At 38.0% G+C, this 18,430-nt stretch overlaps 1 protein-coding gene across 2 annotated transcripts in view; it reads left to right on the forward strand.

Annotated features, from left to right (window-relative positions):
- The window catches only part of TOX (thymocyte selection associated high mobility group box), a 380,779-nt gene that overhangs the window by 202,364 nt on the left and 159,985 nt on the right, over nucleotides 1–18,430 (forward strand). For both annotated transcript variants that reach the window (XM_007526729.3, XM_060200977.1), the window contains exon 3: nucleotides 12,425–12,667. In XM_007526729.3, the coding sequence (XP_007526791.1) occupies nucleotides 12,425–12,667 (243 nt within the window). The remainder of the gene's footprint in view (nucleotides 1–12,424; nucleotides 12,668–18,430) is intronic.

Genomic DNA, 18,430 nt, shown 5'->3' on the forward strand with positions numbered 1-18,430 from the left:
TATATTTTATTATTATAAATTTTTTGTTAAATGTTTTAAGTTAAAAATAAATAAATCTTAGAAGTGAGTTGGGAAGTTCTCAGGGTGAATGCTGGAATGAAATTCCTCTTTGCTATAAACTTTACTCTTACTTGTTCAGTGTCCTTTCCTAGGAGAGTTTTAGAAGGCACAGCTTTTGTTGTTGTTGTTATAATTGTTATTATCTGTATTTATTTATTGGATAGAGACAGCCAGAAATCGAGAGGGGAGTGGTGAAAGAGAGGAAGAGACACAGAAAGACACCTGCAGCCCTGCTTCACCACTTGTGAAGCTTTTCCCCTGTGGGTGGAGAAGGGGGCTTGAACCTGAGTCCTTACGCACTGTAACGTGAGCACTCCACCAGGTGCGCCCCCACCCACCCCCACCCTATTTTTCTTTTCCATGTGCATCTCAGACCAATTCACACCCTTGGAGGCTTTTTCCTTTCTCCTCCAGAAGATGAACAATCACAGGTGACTTTTTTTTCTTGGTAACTATCTTACTTCCTGCCACTTTTCCCTAGGGAGGCTACTTTTGGGGAACTCAACAGTGGTGACTTTTATCCTTATTCAACCCAGGGAGTTTTCTCCATTTCTTGTATGTTATTTTTTTTTTCTTTCTTTCTTAGTTCTTATACCCTGCTCTTTTTTGGCATAAACTTTTTCCATAACAAGATAGGAAGAAGTTACAATCCGGTGAGTCGGGTCACAGCGGGTTAGGCACACGTGTCGCCAAGCGCAAGGACCTGCATAAAGATCCTGATTCCAGTCGTATTCCAGCCTCCCACCTGCAGGGGAGTCCCTTCATAGAAGGTGAAGCAGGTCTGCAGGTGTCTACCTTTCTGTCCCCTTCTCTGTCTTCCTCTCCCCTCTCCATTTCTCTCTGTCCTAGCCAACAACGACGACATCAATAACAACAACAATAATAACTACAACTACAATAAAAATACAATGGCAACAAAAGGGAAAATAAATAAATAAATAAATAATAAATAAATAAATAAAAGAGGTTACAATCCTCAAATATTGAGGGACCCATTTGATAAAAGAGTAAGAATTGTAAATCCAGAGTCTGATGAATTTGGAAAAAAAAAAAAAAAACTTTAAAAGGAGCCTCTCTTTTTGATATTGGCTCCCTTGATGAAGGGAGGGACCAAGCCAAGCATACACCATCTATTTAGTGCTGGGTCTCTGGTCACCTGGTTTCTTTAGGAAGAATTTGAGTTTTTGCTGATTTCTTTTGTAACCAGAAGTGAAAATAATGCCCATCAACACACATAGTGTGTATGTTAAAGTTTAAATAAAAATATGTAGAAATGAAAATAGGTGAACAGACTGTTCTAAATGCTCAAGTCCATGCTAGCTGTCTACATATGAATCAGTAAATACAGAATCTGACTAGATACATATCAGGATACAAAAGCTTTCCATAAAGAAATTCCACTGAAACTTAACACTGTCAGATGTGTACAAACAGTATGCTGAATAAAACCCAATGCTTTTATTCTGATATTCAATGCAAAATATCTGCATAGTCGTGTCACCAGCTTCCCCACTACACAATTAGTTGTGTGCATTCCGACTTAACTTCATCAGACCTCATACTGCTTTTTTTCCTTTGGCCTCTAGGGTTATCTCTGGGGGCTATGCCAGTGCTGGGACTCCATCCATTGCTCCTGGATGCCACTTTCTCCATTTTATTAGATAGGACAGAGAGAAACTGAGAGAGGTAGGGTACTGGGAGAGAGAGAAAGACACTTGCCGACCTGCTTCGCGTTTGTATCCTCCATGCAGGTGGGGAGCTGGGGCTCTGATCTGGATCCTTGCTCCGGCCCTTGCACTTTGTGCTATATGTGCCACCACTCAGCCCCCCGACCTCATTTTTCTCATCCCTAATGTGGAGACATAGTCGCTGAGACTTTCTTTCAAATGAGCAATCTGCGAGTCTACTCAATCCAAAATATTAGAACTCTATAACTTTCTCCTGGGGGAAAAATGCATATGATTGTTGATTGTGATGTGATTCAGATCAGAGGATTTCATTGAATCCTGACTGTCGTGTAATGATTTGAGTACTATTGTCATCCCCATTTATAGATTTGGAAACTAAGGTCAGAAGGAATTAACGATATCTACTAAAATTTGGGCTGAGATTTGCATATAGCCTCTCTAGCTCCAAACTCAGAGCTCTGTAAACTAACTTCTGTCATTAAAAACAAACAAACAAGGAAGGAAATCGGGAAGTAGCACAGTGGATTAAGCACAGGTGGTGCAAAACTCAAGGACCAGCATAAGGATGCTGGTTCGAGCCCCTGGCTCCCCACCTGCAGACGGTGGTTGCTTCACAGGTGGTGAAGCAGGTCTGCAGGTGTCTGTCTTTCTCTCCCCCTTCTGTTTTCCCCTCCTCTCTCCATTTCTCTCTGTCCTATCCAACAATGATGACATCAATAACAACAATAATAACTACAACAATAAAACCAGCAACAAAAGGGAATAAATATTTTTGAAAAATAAGCAAAGTGATGCTGGGTGGTAGCACATCTGGCTGAACATATATGTTAGTATATTCAAGGACCCAGGTTCAAAACCTAGTCCTCACCTGTGGGGATGGGGGTTGCAAGCAGTCATGCATCTCTCTCTCTCTCTCTCTCTCTTTCTCTCTCACTCTTTGTCATCCCTCCTCCTCTCAATATATCTGTCCTATTAAGTAAATAAGTGAACATTAAAAAAAAAAGAATCCAAAACAGAACCAAAAACTCACACTAAAAAGAAATCCATCCAGAAAGATCTGTGTACACATATGTTCCTGGCAGCACAATTTGTAATAGCCAAAACCTGGAAGCAACCCAGGTGTCCAACAACACATGAGTGGCTGAGCAAGTTGTGGTATATATATACACAATGGAATACTATTCAGCTGTTAAAAATGGTGACTTCACCATTTTCAGCCGATCTTGGATGGACCTTGAAAAAATCATGTTGAGTGAAATAAGTCAGAAACAGAAGGATGAATATGGGATGATCTCACTCTCAGGCAGAAGTTGAAAAACAAGATCAGAAAAGAAAACAGAAGTAGAACCTGAAATGGAATTGGCATATCGCACCAAAGTAAAAGACTCTGGGGTGGGGGTGGGGGTGGGGGTGGGTGGGTGGGGAGAATACAGGTCCAAGAAGGATGACAGAGGACCTAGTGGGGGTTGTATTGTTATATGGGAATCTGGGGAATGATATGCATGTACAAACTATTGTACTTACTGTTGAATGTAAAACATTAATTCTCCAATATTAATTAATTAATTTAAAAAGAATGATGATTTTGTAGTGTTTCATTTTTCCTGAGACATGAGATTAAAAGTGATGATTTTTTCCATGTATGTTTTCTGCTTTTCTTTACTTGTATTGCCGCGTGGCATGGGTAACTTATAAAGGAAAGTAAAAAAAAAAAGGGAAGTGAATCTCACAATGTATTTGCTCACTGTGAAGACTGAGCTCACCTAGAAATTTAAGTATAGATAGTTGTATATAAACTTGCTATAAAAAATGCAATTTAACAGGAGTTGGGAGGTAGTGCAGCAGGTTAAGTGCACGTGGAGCAAAGCACAAGGATAGGCATAAGGATCCTGGTTTGAGCCCCTGGGTCCCCACCTGTAGTGGAGTTGCTTCACAGGCGTTGAAGCAGGTCTGCAGGTGTCTATCTTTCTCTTCCCCTCTCTGTCATCCCCTCCTCTTTCCATTTCTCTCTGTCCTACCCAACAACAACAACATCAATGACAACAACAATAATAACTACAACAATAAAAAATAAACAAGGGCAACAAAAGGAGATTAAAAAATAAATTAATATGCAATTTAACTATGTCAATGATAATCTTTAAACAGTGAATATGAGGGCAGAGGTAGATAGTATAATGGTTATGCAAACAGACAGTCAAGCCTGAGGCTCCAAAGTCCCAGGTTCAATCCCCTGCACCACCGTAAACCAGAGCTGATAAGTGCTCTGGTAAAAAAAAGAAAAAAACAAACTATAGACAGTGAATATGAAATAATTCCCTATTCGAGGGGGAGCTTTCTTGGACCCCAATTAGGATTTCAGGAGCAGCTCTTCTCCAGCCTGTCCTCACTTACCAGCCCTGGGTGAGTTGTGGGTTAGGAAGGAAGTTCTGTCTTTCTTATCAACTATTTAATCTTATTTATTTATTTATGTGTTTATTTATTGGCTAGAGAGAGCCATAAAATGAGAGGAATGGGGAGATAGAGAGGGATAGAGACAGATAGACACCTGCAGCCCTGCTTCACCACTTATGAAACTTTCCCCCTGCAGGTGGGGGGCAGGGGGCTTGAACCCAGGTCCTTGCACATTATAACATAACGCTCTCAACCAGGTGCACCACCACCCAGCCCCTCAACTATGTATTTTTTAGCCAAAGGAAAAAACCCTTATGCCTATACAAAATGCCCGGTTTAAAAATGTTTTCTAAAATACAATTCAGAGGCTCACATAGGTCCCCAAGCAATACTGATAATTCACTATTGTTTGTGAATTACGGCAAAGAGAAGCATCTACTCCATTCAACATGTTCATGAAGTTTCTGAATATCTCTAGAGAGCTGGCCATAGAACCAGTCAAAATCGCCAACAGAGTAATTAGACTCCCAGTTCTAGCCACGAGTCAACAGGGAGCATTGGTTAGCTGTCCTTGTACTGTGGAGCCAAGATGACGACTGAGAAGTAGCTACTGGCCTGAGTTCCGACAATAACTGCTGGAAACGGTATTTAGTACAGTGTTGCTTATACTCAAAACACAACAACTGAGGAACAATAGAACATAAAAATAAGAAACACATTAATCAAAAAAATGGGTAGATCAAGAGCAAATAAAACTGCTACTACAATGAATGAAGCTGTCCTTGTATCCCTAGTGCCTCAACTCTTCACCTCTGAATCCAACCGCAAGCATCGAATCTATCAATAGTTCTGCCGCTACCTAGCCAGTGTCTGACATTTTCTGAGGCCACCTCAAGTCAGCCCTGTGTTCCAAGCTCATTCAGTCTCTGCATGCTATTTTCATTTTTGTCTCGTTTAGTGTTGTCTCATGATTTTTAAATTCTTTGTATTATAATTGGGAAACCATAGATTTCACTCTTGATTGCAACATGGATGGATTCCAGTACTCCAAAGATTGTTGAGTTTGGTGTGACCATTCTGAGTAATCTTTAAATTAACTCAGCTATGAAAGAACTGAAGTTGTTGTTGAACCTCCTTGGTACATTACCTGGATTTGCTTGCTTGTTGATTCTGTTTTTGTTTTTTTTTCTGTTCACTATCTCTGCCGAAGTGTCAGATCTTTAGACCCTATTACCAGGCTAAATCTGTTCATAACAATCCCTTCATCCTGCCATCTTCAAGTAATTCCTCGTTCACTTCCACTCCTAAATCTCTTAGCTCTCTACTGGGAGCCTAGGTTCTCCCATCTCTTCAAATTCACTTTCTCTGTTACAAACTATTTCTTACAGTTCTTTGTGTCTAAATTTATACTTTACAGGATGTCTTACACTTATACATGTGGTAGGTATATGGCAAATGAGGCATTCATCGCCTTTATTTAATGTAGGCTGCAAGAATTAATGAGTACAAATAAAATAAATGTTGTACTTTCTACCAAAGATGGCATTTTGATAACTGTTGCTTGATAAATTAGTACATTGTGTGTTTTATATGAAGATGATTTATTGCTATTGTCTAACATGTGAAGAAAGACAAAAAAATTGTTTGCAGGATCATTGGCTTGAGCACATCAATGGCACTGTTGGACAATTCTTGCTGAGTGTTAAGATGATTTATGTAACAGACCAAAGCTTTCCACAGTAATACATTACAGTCTAAAGCTATCAACTCTTGTTCCTGCAGAGACAAAAGAATCTGAAAAATACATACTTGTGAAGGTCTTTTCAAAAGAAATTGTAGATAATGTTGATGCTGTTTAAACTTTCAGGAGAAATCAATTAACTATAAGATCTTAACTTCTGAAAATATGCACAGGGTGTTTATTATGTTTCTATGAAGTCTTTAATTTTTTGCTTTCCATTCACTTATATGAGTCATGCAACAAGAATTTTCAATAACAAAAGATGAAACATGTTTAAGCATTGGTATTTTTATATCCTGGACTTTCAGGAATGATGTTACAAATTAAAAATTAAAGTGTTCTATATATATATTTGATGGCTGTGCTATTTATTTATCTTTCAAATGAAGGATCATTATGAGAAACATATTTTACAGTGTTATAACCATAGCCATATTTTTTAGTGTTTGCATGATTGCATGAAGCCATCACATAATTTAAAGATATGTACAATACTATATCTTTTGAATCTTTCTGAGTTATGGGACATCTTGTCATCAAAGATTGAATGTTATGTATAATGACTGCAATATGTGGACAAAATTCCACAAATACAAAGTCTGAAAAAAAAAAACCAACTAGGTTTTAAAAAGAGAAGAGACCAGATTCCGAAAAGGTCTTGCATTATTTTTTTTTTTCTGCTCAACATAATTTAACACTATCTAGACTGTGTGAAACATGAATTTGTAGTAATCAAAAGAAAAATCAGCTTAATTAACATCCCTGTTTCAGATATAATCGTGTAAAGTAAGGATAAAATATTCAAAGCAAACTGCAATAAATGGAGATGTGTACTACAGAAGGAGACAGTTATAAAATTATATAAGCAGGATATACAGGTCATGGACTATAAAAGACAATATGATTTAAAATATATGTGAGGGTGTGTGTGGGTGTGTGTGGTATGTAAGTAAACAGATGGGTGGGATGAAATTTTTCTGCAATGAGGTGAGAAGTTTTCTCTTTAACTGAAATGGGAGACTAGGATATTGGGCATAGGAAAAAAAAAACACATTGGCTTTAGCTACAAGCCTTAAATTACCCAAACTTAATCAATAGAATCAGATCACAAGAATCCCCTGTTGATTCCCTAACCCAGCCTCTTGATAATAATCTCAAAAACTTTCCATCTGATTTGCAATGTGACCACCTGGCAGAGAATATCCTAGGAAAGATAGCTCTACAGACACAAAGTGGTAATGTGTAAGAAAGTATAGCTTTAAAAAAAATTTACACTTATTTATTTTCCCTTTTGTTGCCCTTGTTGTTTATTGTTGTTGTTGTTGTTATTGCTGTCATTGTTGTTGGATAGGACAGAGAAAAATGGAGAGAGGAGGGGAAGACAGAGAGGAGGTGAGAAAGATAGACACCTGCAGACCTGCTTCACTGCTTGTGAATGACTCCCTTGCAGGTGGGGAGCCGGGGGCTCAAACCAGGATCCTTATGCCAGTCCTTGGGCTTTGCTCCACGTGTGTTTAACCCGCTGAGCTATGCCCAACTCCCTGATGTATAGCTTTTATTACAAGCTTAGACATTGAAATTCTGATTTACAAATTCATTTGTCTTTTACCTGGTCAGTGGGAGAAGAACTGTCTGCAATTGGTGAGCCTGAATTGTAGACCTGTCAGTGGAGATGACTGAAAAACCAGGGCTATGGTGCTAGGAACATTAAGTCATTATCATCTCAACTCCTCAGCATCCTTTTACTGTTCACTATCTCCCACTGTTTTTTTTTTTCTTTAACATCCAAAATTATTTTGAACCTGTTAAAATAGAAGCAATATGTCACCTTAACTATTTATGGAACACAATTATGCTTGCTTCAGCATCAAATCTGATATATGGAAACATAACTGAACATAACTGAATTCCTTCCTACATAGTTACTAATGACTTGTTTTCTTGGACATGACTCAATCAATGGCATATATGAATCTGTTTATCAATAATCGTAACTGTGTTAAAACTGATATATACCACTATTATGTTACTAGACATTTTTACCTGTCTTATTCTTCTGTTATCATTGCTGATAAAAAAAATCCCAATGGGCTGGAGAGACAACATAATTATGCAAAAGACTTTCATGCCTGAGTTTCCGGGGTCCCAGGTACAAGCACCAGCATCACTATGAGCCAGAGCTGAGTGGTACTATGCAAACCCCCCCCCGTTTATTTTTAAAATAAATAATTTTTTTAAATTACCCTAAATAATTTTTTTTGAAAGTGAAGCTCACAAGGGTAGGAAAATTCCAGAACTCACATAATAAATACATCAAAGAGGCTAAATGCTATAAAGAACTTGCGTGTAACAAACCCCAACACTTACTCTACTTGCAATAAAAATAAAATAAAAATCTCTCTTTGTTCTCTTGTTATCTGTATTGGTTCCTTGGCAATCTCAAATTCAGACTAAAAAAAAAAAGTCCTATGATGGAGCTCTACAAGATTCTTAGAAGGAGCAAATGCTCTTTGGTTTCAAAAGAGATGAAGAATGCAAGATTCTTCAAACTCTTGTTCTTTCTGAGACCAGAAGGAGGAAATTAAGTCCAAGTCAACAAACATCCTAAGTAGGTAGGCAAATGGAGTGGGTTCACTGTGTGACCTTAACAGCAGTCTTCTCTGACTACTGAACAGCTTCTAGGCTCATCACCAGTGTCCTTGATGCTAAGATCAAAATCCCTTCTTCTGCCTATCTGATTAGATCCATGCAGTTGACCAGACCTGAAAATCAGCCCTGATATTGCCAGGAATGCCAATGTGGAAGCAGTGTTTCTTTCTACTCTGTTTTTCCCTACTGTGTTCTTTTCTACTTTATTCTTAGCTAATTCTCTACTCACAGTGGAGATAAAGTTCCAGCAGTTCTGAGAGTCAATGGATACCAAATAGACCCTTATAAGTCTTCTAGGATCTGTATCACTTTGGGATGGTAAGAGAAGGTCACATCAGTGGAGCAAATCAGCAGTATGAAAGAAACGCTAAACTTCCCTGTCCTGGTCTTTCTCAGGCTACTAAAGGCTTTGCTTCCATAATAGAACTGCTTAACCTCCCTGACAGATTTCCTGATTTGTGTTACATATCATGTTTTCAACTGGCCAGTACAATGTCTTGGGAATATTGAATATTTTTTCAAGTCTGTGAAATAACAGTGATATATTTGCAAACTTCATGCCTTTGAAGAATGTCTTCCACATTCATTCATGCATGCCTTCATTGATTCATTTACCAGTTCATTCAACAAGCATTAAATACAGATTCTAACCAAAAAAAAAAAAAAAAAGTTGTATGGGAAATAAGGGGAAATGCTGAATCATACCCTACTATAGGACATTTTAAAAGTCTTCACATTGTCTCTAGTATATAATCTACTATTCAGTTAGACTTATTTCGACAATGTTATTAAAGAAGTAAAAATAAAGATGTCATGTCATAGAAATCAATGTGTAAAAATTCATTTCCACATTTCCCATTTCAAGTTATTAGTTTGACATTGAATTTTTTTGTAAGCTCAGTGACATTTTGACATTTATACAATTACCACCATACTTTTTATGTGGCATCAATTATACTGTAGTAGGTTTTTGGCAAATAACCATGACTGCTAAAGTCAGGAATAGAAACTGCTAGGTAGTATTGCTAAAATTCTTGAACTACATAACTATCCAATACTTGTTACTGGTTAAGTTGTGGGATGTGTGGTTTTGGTATGTAAGTGTGTGGATGAAATGGCATTAATATGTAATTATCTGAAAATAAGCCACATAGCTTAGTTAAATTGCAGTCCAACTGTTATCACTAAAGGTAAAGTGAGACCAACTAAACCTTACTTTGAAACATTACAAATTAAGATTCACCTACTGAAGAAACTCTAGAATGCCAAGTTATGGTATACCACAGGTAGAATACCCCTAAGTATTTTCTGGGGTTTAAAAACATTTGTAAAATTATAAACACTGTTTTTTTGTTGTTGTTGTTGCTAGAAGTAGTTGTGATTTATTCAGGAAAGTTTTAATGAAACAAAAGTAACTTTTTAAAACATATATCAAAAAGTTCAGCTTTGAAGTGTTTATGGAAGAGATAGATTATGAATGCTTTTGCTTTGGAAGAGTAAATATTTTTAGTCAAATTGGCACTAGGATGGAATTTGGTACAAAAACCTAATACTAATGGTAATTCTAGTTCCTAAACTATGAAATTTTGTTGATCAAAACTAGTTTGATATTTGTGACTGTGTTGCACTCAACCAAATAATATAGCATCAATTAAACTAGTTATGCAAATATTATAACAAGAAAAATTTATTTCCTTCATATATTTATCTTCTGTGCTGAGTTGTGTATGAGTTGAAAGTTACTTGTCTTCTGAATCAATTTTCTCTTCAGAAAAAAATGGGATAATAATAGCTATATTATTATAAAGATTAAATAAAGACAGTATGATCAGGGAACTTAAAACCATATTTTATGTAAAAATCATCACTAATTAACTATACTTCCTCTTTCTACTGCTTCCCATCTTTCATTTCTTTTTGAAGTATTTTACTTATGATTATTTGTTGAATAGAAAGAGAGAAGTCGAGAGTGAAGTGGGAGACAGAGAGGGAGAAAGAGAGACACTTGCAAGCCTGCTTCCCCGTTTGTGAAACCACCTTTCCACAAATGGGTACTGGGGCCTTGAACCTGGATCCTTGTCAACTGGGTGTGCCACCACCCAGCTTTCTTTCATTTCTTTTTACATGAGCACAAAAAAGTGATGGTTTAGATCCCTAGACTTATGGTCCAAAACAGATCAGGCTAGTGAAAATGTTATCTAACTTTTAGTGTGGATACAAAGTACATATATATTTTTCAACAAGATTCTGTACTGTAATTTATATTGGCAGAACTTTTAATATTAAGAACCCTTATCTACCAAGATGGAAGAAAAACCTTCCTTCATGGAGCTCAGTGCCCTGCACATGTCTCTGTATGATGAACTCTCTGTCCCAGATGTTCCAAGTAGCCTTTCATGTAATCTTTTCTTCTGCCTACACCTAAACAAATAGATACAACCTTGTACAACTTTTAGCAAGTGCAACTGGAAGATTTTCTTTTCTTAAGCAGACACCATCTGGAAAAAATAGCCCCAAGTTCTTGGACTTAGGCACATGAGGATTAATGGCTGAACACTCAATGAATACCTTACACTACTTTCTTTGGCTACTGCGCTTTGCCTGTTCATTTCAAATCTTACACACTTCAGCAGTCCCTGAGCTGTTAGACAAGTAAGTCCTTGTTTTCCGAGCACTCAAACATGATGAAGACTCAATTTGAAAGATAGGCTTGCAGGAATTATCTGGATCCAAATTGTTGCCTTTTATATTCCAAGGTCTTTGTATAGAGTACTGCCAAATATCTCTGTGCCTTGCTATTAATTTGTAATCATATTTTATTATTCAATTCTTCTATACATTTTCAATGTTTGCCATATTCCTTTGATAACACAAGAGTGCCTTGTAGTTTTCCCCACTTTATTTGTTCCTTGTTTACTTAAATCTACTTTCTCTCTAAAAGAAAAAAAAACCTTACATGTTATTTATTGATTTTTATCACTAGATTAGTAAATAGAAACATTAGTCTATTATTTGACCTTCAAAATTGACTGAAGTATACTTAATGGGCAGCAATATTGTTTGTCAACTTTAAGAGGAAAACAATATGTGAATGGTTAGGAATTTTAAAAGGGGGGGGGGCCAAGTAGTGGCGCATTTGGTTAAGCGCACACATTAGAGTGTGCAAGGATGCAGGTTCAAGACCCTGGTCCCTACCTGCAGGGGAAAAGCTTCACGAGTGGTGAGGAAGGGCTGCAGGTGTCTCTCTGTCTCTCTTCTTCTCTATCTCCTTCTCCCCTTTTGAATTCTCTCTGTCTCTATCCAATAATAAGTAAATAAAAATATTTTTTAAAAAGAAGAGAATTTTTTTTTAAAAGCAGACTTGACCACACTTACCCAACATTCATAAAGTGCTTCTTTACTAATTATTTTTACTTTGTCAGTTTATAAAAATATAACTTTCACAACCCCAGGACAATTGCTCCAGAACTTTTGAAATGTGTGTTACATTTCATGATCTGAACAGCAGGGAGCCCTATGAACCATGGTCGAGCAAATATATTAAATTTATAAATTGCCTCCGTCCCCTACAATTCCCGTAGAAAAGATATTCAACCAGATTAAAACTCTGGAAATTTTAATGGGACCTTTGAAATCCGTTTGAGTTCAGCTTCTTGGAAAGATAAAGCTGCCTAATGGAAGCACTTTTTATACAAGAAGTTGCTATGCCTTTGAGGCAATTTTCTTCTATGCATAATAGCAAACTGCAGCAAGATAATCCTGAGTGTTTGAAATGTCTTTGCCGTGTCCTTAATGCTGCTTGTAGTGATATCTGAAGGAGTCATGTGTGTTTGTTCATAATGGTGAAAAAGAAGGGGGTGATAATTTGCAACAATATCGATCTCTTTTTCAGTCCTACCCTGGGCCGAGCCTGGAAAGTGAAGACTTCAATATTCCACCCATCACTCCTCCTTCCCTCCCTGACCACTCACTGGTGCACCTGAATGAAGTCGAACCTGGTTACCACTCTCTGTGTCACTCAGTGAACCATAATGGCCTGCTACCGTTTCATCCACAGAACATGGAACTACCTGAAATCACCGTTTCCAATATGCTGGCACAGGATGGAACACTGCTTTCTAATTCCATATCTGTGGTAAGACTGTTTACAAATTTGTAAACCGGTTGGCACGCGGTACTTATACAAATATGTGGTGGGTATCCAGGGTGTGAGTGAAATCTAAGTACAATTTACTGTAGGAATCTCTACATTGTAATAATACCACAGTTCTGTGACTAGGAGTAACTATTTAGTGATGTTCTCTGGGCACGCTATAAACTCCTGAAGCTAATCTCCATCTTTGTTTAGCCAAGGCAAGAATTATCATGTTTGATCATTTGTATTTATTACCTGAAGTACTAAGTACTATTTAACCCTCAGTGCCCTGTCCCCAGGTCAAACTGTCTTGCTGGTTTTCAGGTAGAGTCTCACCGTGAAAGATGTCGCAAAATTCCTCACCACAAACAAAACCCCTACATTTTTTCAACAGTAACTGCTATAAACTTAATTTCTCTACTATTTTCAACTCATAGATTCCACAGATTTTCACTTTGGGAGCATATGTTTCTTGAAAAAGCACAAAAGCAATTATTATTGATTCCCAGTGTAATGTAGCATAGTTTTAATCAAATGCATCTCCAGTAACATGCTGAAGTCTACTAGACTATAGTAACTCTGATACATATCTTCTCAAATATAGTAGAAATGTCTATAACCTGGAAAATTTTATATTCCCATACCCTACCCAGGGTATTCAGAGGTCTGTATTTTTACAGGTATTCCATACTTGACAAACACTGGCTTATTATAAACCTTTTTTTCTTCTGTTTGTTTCTTCATGTCAATTAAAAACATAATTTCTCTGCCTCTATCTCAAATAGTGAGGATTATTTGTAATAGGATATGGCCAAGAGAAGAGCATTTTACTAGGTCATAAGCACTTCTTCCTGACTAGTAGTTTCTTCTTAACGTTTTGTTTGCTAGGGCCTTTCTCTTCTATAACACCATTACTACTGAGCCAGTTTATCATTCTTTCTCATTGAGAAAGACAGGTGTATGGAAGGTGGGGAGGGGAAGAGTATTCTACATACATTGTCACTCTTCAGAATTATTCAATCACTTAAAAGTCCAGCTAACTTCATCGTCATTTAAAAAATATATATATTTATGGGACCAAGTGGTGGCATAGTTGGTTAAGTGCATACATTACAGTGCACAAGGACCCAGGTTCAAACCCTGGGTCCCCACTGGCAGGGGGAAAGCTTCAGGAGTGGTGAAGCAGGAATACAAGTGTCTCTCTGTCTCTCTCCCTCAATATTTCTCTGTCTCTATCCAATAGTAAACAAATAAAAAATTTAAGTATTTCATTTATTTATTTATTTTACTGAATATAGACAGAGAAATCAAGAAGGAAGGGGAGCATAGAGAAGGAGAGAGAAAGAGAGACACCTTCAGAACTACTTTACCATTCTTGAAGCTTTTCCCCTGCAGGTGAGGACCCCAGGGTTTGAGCCCAGGTCCTTGCTCACTGTGACATATGCTCTCAATTACAAGTGCCACTGCCAAGCCCCTTTTATTGCCATTTTTGTAAGTAACTGAACAGTGCTCTCATGCTCACAGTGAACAAATCGATCACTAAGATGCTCATACTGCAGTGTTTCTGTTAGGAAGATAGTTTATATTATCAGTCTTCGACATCAATTTGAGATATGCATGACTTGAACACAGGAGGGGAAGAAGGGGCAGCTGAAAGAAACTCCAGAGTAACTGGTGGGGGTGTTGAAGCTAGTAGGAGAGGGGAGAAAATCCAGGGCCTAATAAGATGAACACAGAACTCCAAAGCCTGGCAATTAATTGAAGGCTGGAAAGAGAATGTGTTTACAGTGTTCAAAATGACAAAAAAAGAACTTTACCCATTTGTTTGTTTGTTTTTAATATCTTATTCCAATGGTATATATGTTTCAGTATTAGCTATAACTTTGTAAAATAGAAAATGAGTCTTTTTGATTTTATTTTATTGGGGTGAGGGTGGTTAATGCTTAATGGTCTATAGTATAATCTCTAAGACAAAGAAAGGCACAACCTCTCACCTCCCCTTGACTGGTTTCTAGGAGACACACAAGTATCCCAATGTCCTTCCATCCTTGTCCTTCTCCCTCCTTTTCCAGAGCCCGAGGCTTTGGTGTAACACACTACCCCCAGTGCACGGTTCATCTTTTACCGCCCACACACCCACACACTGTCCTTCATTTTTAAGTTCTACCTGTAAGTGAGACCATTTGGTGGTATTGGTCTGTCATTTTCCGGCTTGTTTCACTCAGTATGATGCCTTCAGGTTCTGACCATAATATTGCACAGGAGATGAACTCATCATTTGTTTGTTTGTTTGTTTTGCCTCCCGGATGATTGCTGGAGCTCCAGGCCTGCACCATGAATCCACTGTTCCTGGAGGCCTTTTGTCCTTATTTTGTTGCCCTTGTTGTTCTTGATGTTGTCATTGTTGTTATGGCTGTAGTTGTTGGATAGGACAGAGAGGAATCGGGAGAGGAGGTGAAGACAGAGAGGAGGAGAGAAAGATAGACACCTGCAGACCCGCTTGACTGCTTGTGAAGTGCCCCCCTGCAGGTGGGGAGCCGAGGTATCAAACTGGGATCCTTAGGCTGGTCTTTGTGCTCTGTGCAATGTGCAGTCCCTGAACTCATCATTTAAATTTTTTTTTTATTATCTTTATTTATTCGATAGAAACAGCCAGAAATTGAGAGGGAAGGAGGAGACAGAGAGACACCTGCAGCCCTGCTTCACCATTTGCAAAGCTTTTCCCCTGCAGGTGGGGGCCAGGGGCTCGAACCTGGGTCCTTAAGCACTGTAACATGTCACTCAACCAGGTGCGCCACCACCCGGCCCCTGAACTCATCATTTTTAACAGCTGCATTGTACCGTGTATACATACTACAGCTTTCCTAGTCATTCATCTGTTGTTGGGGATCTGCGTTACTTCCTATTTGGGGCTATTATAACTATGCTGCTATGAACACTGGTGTGCATAGGTCTTTAATGAGTCTTTTTAAAATATGCAAAATGTGTTAATATGAGTAATGTTGTTCTTTGAAGCAGTTCCCTTGAAACAAGCCTTAGCTCAGTGTCCGGGTAAGTTCTGCAGGTTTGGCTTGGCTTACATGAGACTCTGGGTTCAGTCTTATGTACAACATATCATCAGGAAATACTTTGTTTACTTTCTCTGTCTCTCTTTTATAGATGGATGTATGGATATCTTTTTTATTTTCAACAAAACTTTATTAGTAATTTAACAGTGGCTTGTAAGACTACAAAATAACAGAGGGGGGTGGGCATTGACACACCTGGTTAAGCACACACATTACAACCTTCAACAACCCAGGTCTTCATTGTCTCCTTTTTCTCTCTCCCATTCTGTCTCTACCTCCCATCTTGATTTTTTTAAATTATTGATTTAATAATGATTAATGATACTGTAAGATAATGGGTACAATTCCACATAGTTCCCAACATCAGAGTTCTGTGCCCCATCCCCTCCATTGGAAGCTCCCCTACTCTTTATCCCTCTGGTTTATGGGGTACAGAAGATAGGGGGTCTGGCTTCTGTAATTGCTTCTCCACTGAACATGGATGTTAGCAGGTGGATCCATACTCCCAGCCTGTTTCTATCTTTCCCTAGTGGGATGGGGGCTCTGGAGAGGTGAGACTATGGGACACATTGGTGAGGTCGTCTGTCTAGGGAAGTCAGGATGGCATCATGGTAGCATCTGCAACTTGGTGAATGAATATATTTCTCTTTTGATCCAGTTCTTATGTCAGTAAGTTCTTAAGTCAATATGGACCATACCATTGGAGACATTCTATCCCCAAAGAAAGACACATGACGTATTAAATGAGAGTTTTGTTCTCCATGCTGCGGCTTCATAATGTAAACGGAGCTAGATGAGGAGGGAAAGGAAATACTCACTTAAATAGTGTAACTCTAACTCTCACAGTCCTTTTTTCTTTTTTTTTTTTTGCCTCCGGAGTTATCACTGGGTCTCTGTGCTAGCACCATGAATCTGCCACTAACCAGGTCCCTCTTTTTATGATGTTTCTTCTTAGCTTTCTTAAGACCCTCACCAATCAATCTATTAAATGTTGCTGGTGCAACTTCAGAAAATATAAATCTGGGGGTTTTGACAGATATTTCCCTGGTAGTTGTTTCATTCTCAAATGGTAAGCTCTCCACTGGTTAAATGAAACCAGCTAACACACATACCATCCCTAGACCTTGTCTCCATGGTCTCTTTCCCTATCAGGAACTTTCCTCACCCAAGTTTCTTTTGAGTCTCCCCGACTTCACACTGCTCCAAACTGGATTTAAGAATTTTTTCCCTCAACACAATATTTCCATGGGAACACATGGTATTTTTCATGATAGAGGGACTGTCTTGCCTTAGCAAAGTACATCGCACTGTGATTTTTTCACTCTTATTCTTGGCAAGCTGAATCTTATGGGTTTTCATATTTTGACAGACCTTCACTATACCCTTCAAACTCTATTCTGAGGAGGACATCCACTTTGACTACAGTACTAGTCAATTGTATTGCCAATGAGAATTTCTTAGCAAATGGTATAGGTCTGGGCAGGCTTAGGGCAATCTCTAGTTCTTCCAATAGTATTTTCTAGGTTTTTTAAAAATTATTATTAGCCATGCAATCCAGTAATCATAAATACTGACTAATGAATATTTTAAAAGATGTCTGGTGTGATTAAGAGACTGGTAATTTATTTTAACACACTTTAATTACTGCAGACTTAAAACAGTCCCATGTACCTAGTAGGGATTATTTTAAACTGCATAAATCTGACTAATGTTGTGGATTCTAATAATACCAAAACTGTACTGAGCCCATTTTTAAGTCACAGTGGTCTTGAAGAGAATGGGTTTGGAGGTTCATTTACTTATAAAGTGAAAAAAAAAATAGAGTCCAGGCAATGATACACTGGGTTGAGTGCACACATACAGTGCACAAGTGACCAGGTTCGAACCTCTGATCCTCATTTACAGAATAGAATCTTCAGGACTAGTGAATATTACTGTAATTATCTCTCTCTCTGTTTCTCTCTCTCTCTCTCTCTCTCTCTATCTCTCTGTCTCTCCCATTCTATCTCCTTATTTCTTCTCAGCTTCTCTCTGTATCTATGCAAGATAATAAATAAATAAATAAATAATTTAAAATAAGTCCACCAAATAAAAAAAAGTAACTCGTTTCAAAGCCTGGATCTCTGGCTGGATTCCAGGAATGAGAATGTGATGCACTATGATGTTTCAATAGGAATCTAATGAAGTGAGAAGGACCAACTTCATGGAAGTCTACGAATTCCTTTAAGAAACAAAAAGCCTGTTCTGTTCTTATTTTGAGCTATTGTGTGTCATTTGCTAGTGTGAATATTTTGTAAATGTTTGAAAGAATTCAAATGTTTGATAGAACACTGACATTGTCTTTCTGGAGCTTATAAACAACAGGAGAGAACATTAATAGGTGTGAAGCAATTAGAATAAGGCATGAATCAATTAGAGGTCAAGAAAAGTACTAACCTCATTTCATTGACCATAAACCTAGGAGGATTTCCTAGTTGGAAGAGATTACAGTAATGTGGTTTGGTGGTTTAAAAAATTAGTGGAAAAGATAATACTGCACTAGGGGAATGAATAATAATTTTGATTTGGAAAAACAGAGAGGAAGGAAAAGACATGCAGAGAATATTTGAAAAGGAGATTGGAGGATCTGGGAAGACAGCATAATGGTTATGCCAAAGCGTTCATGCCGGATGCTCTAAGGCCCCAGGTTTGATCC

The sequence above is a fragment of the Erinaceus europaeus genome, chromosome 1, assembly GCF_950295315.1.
Source record: "Erinaceus europaeus chromosome 1, mEriEur2.1, whole genome shotgun sequence".
NCBI classification, from domain to species: domain Eukaryota; kingdom Metazoa; phylum Chordata; class Mammalia; order Eulipotyphla; family Erinaceidae; genus Erinaceus; species Erinaceus europaeus.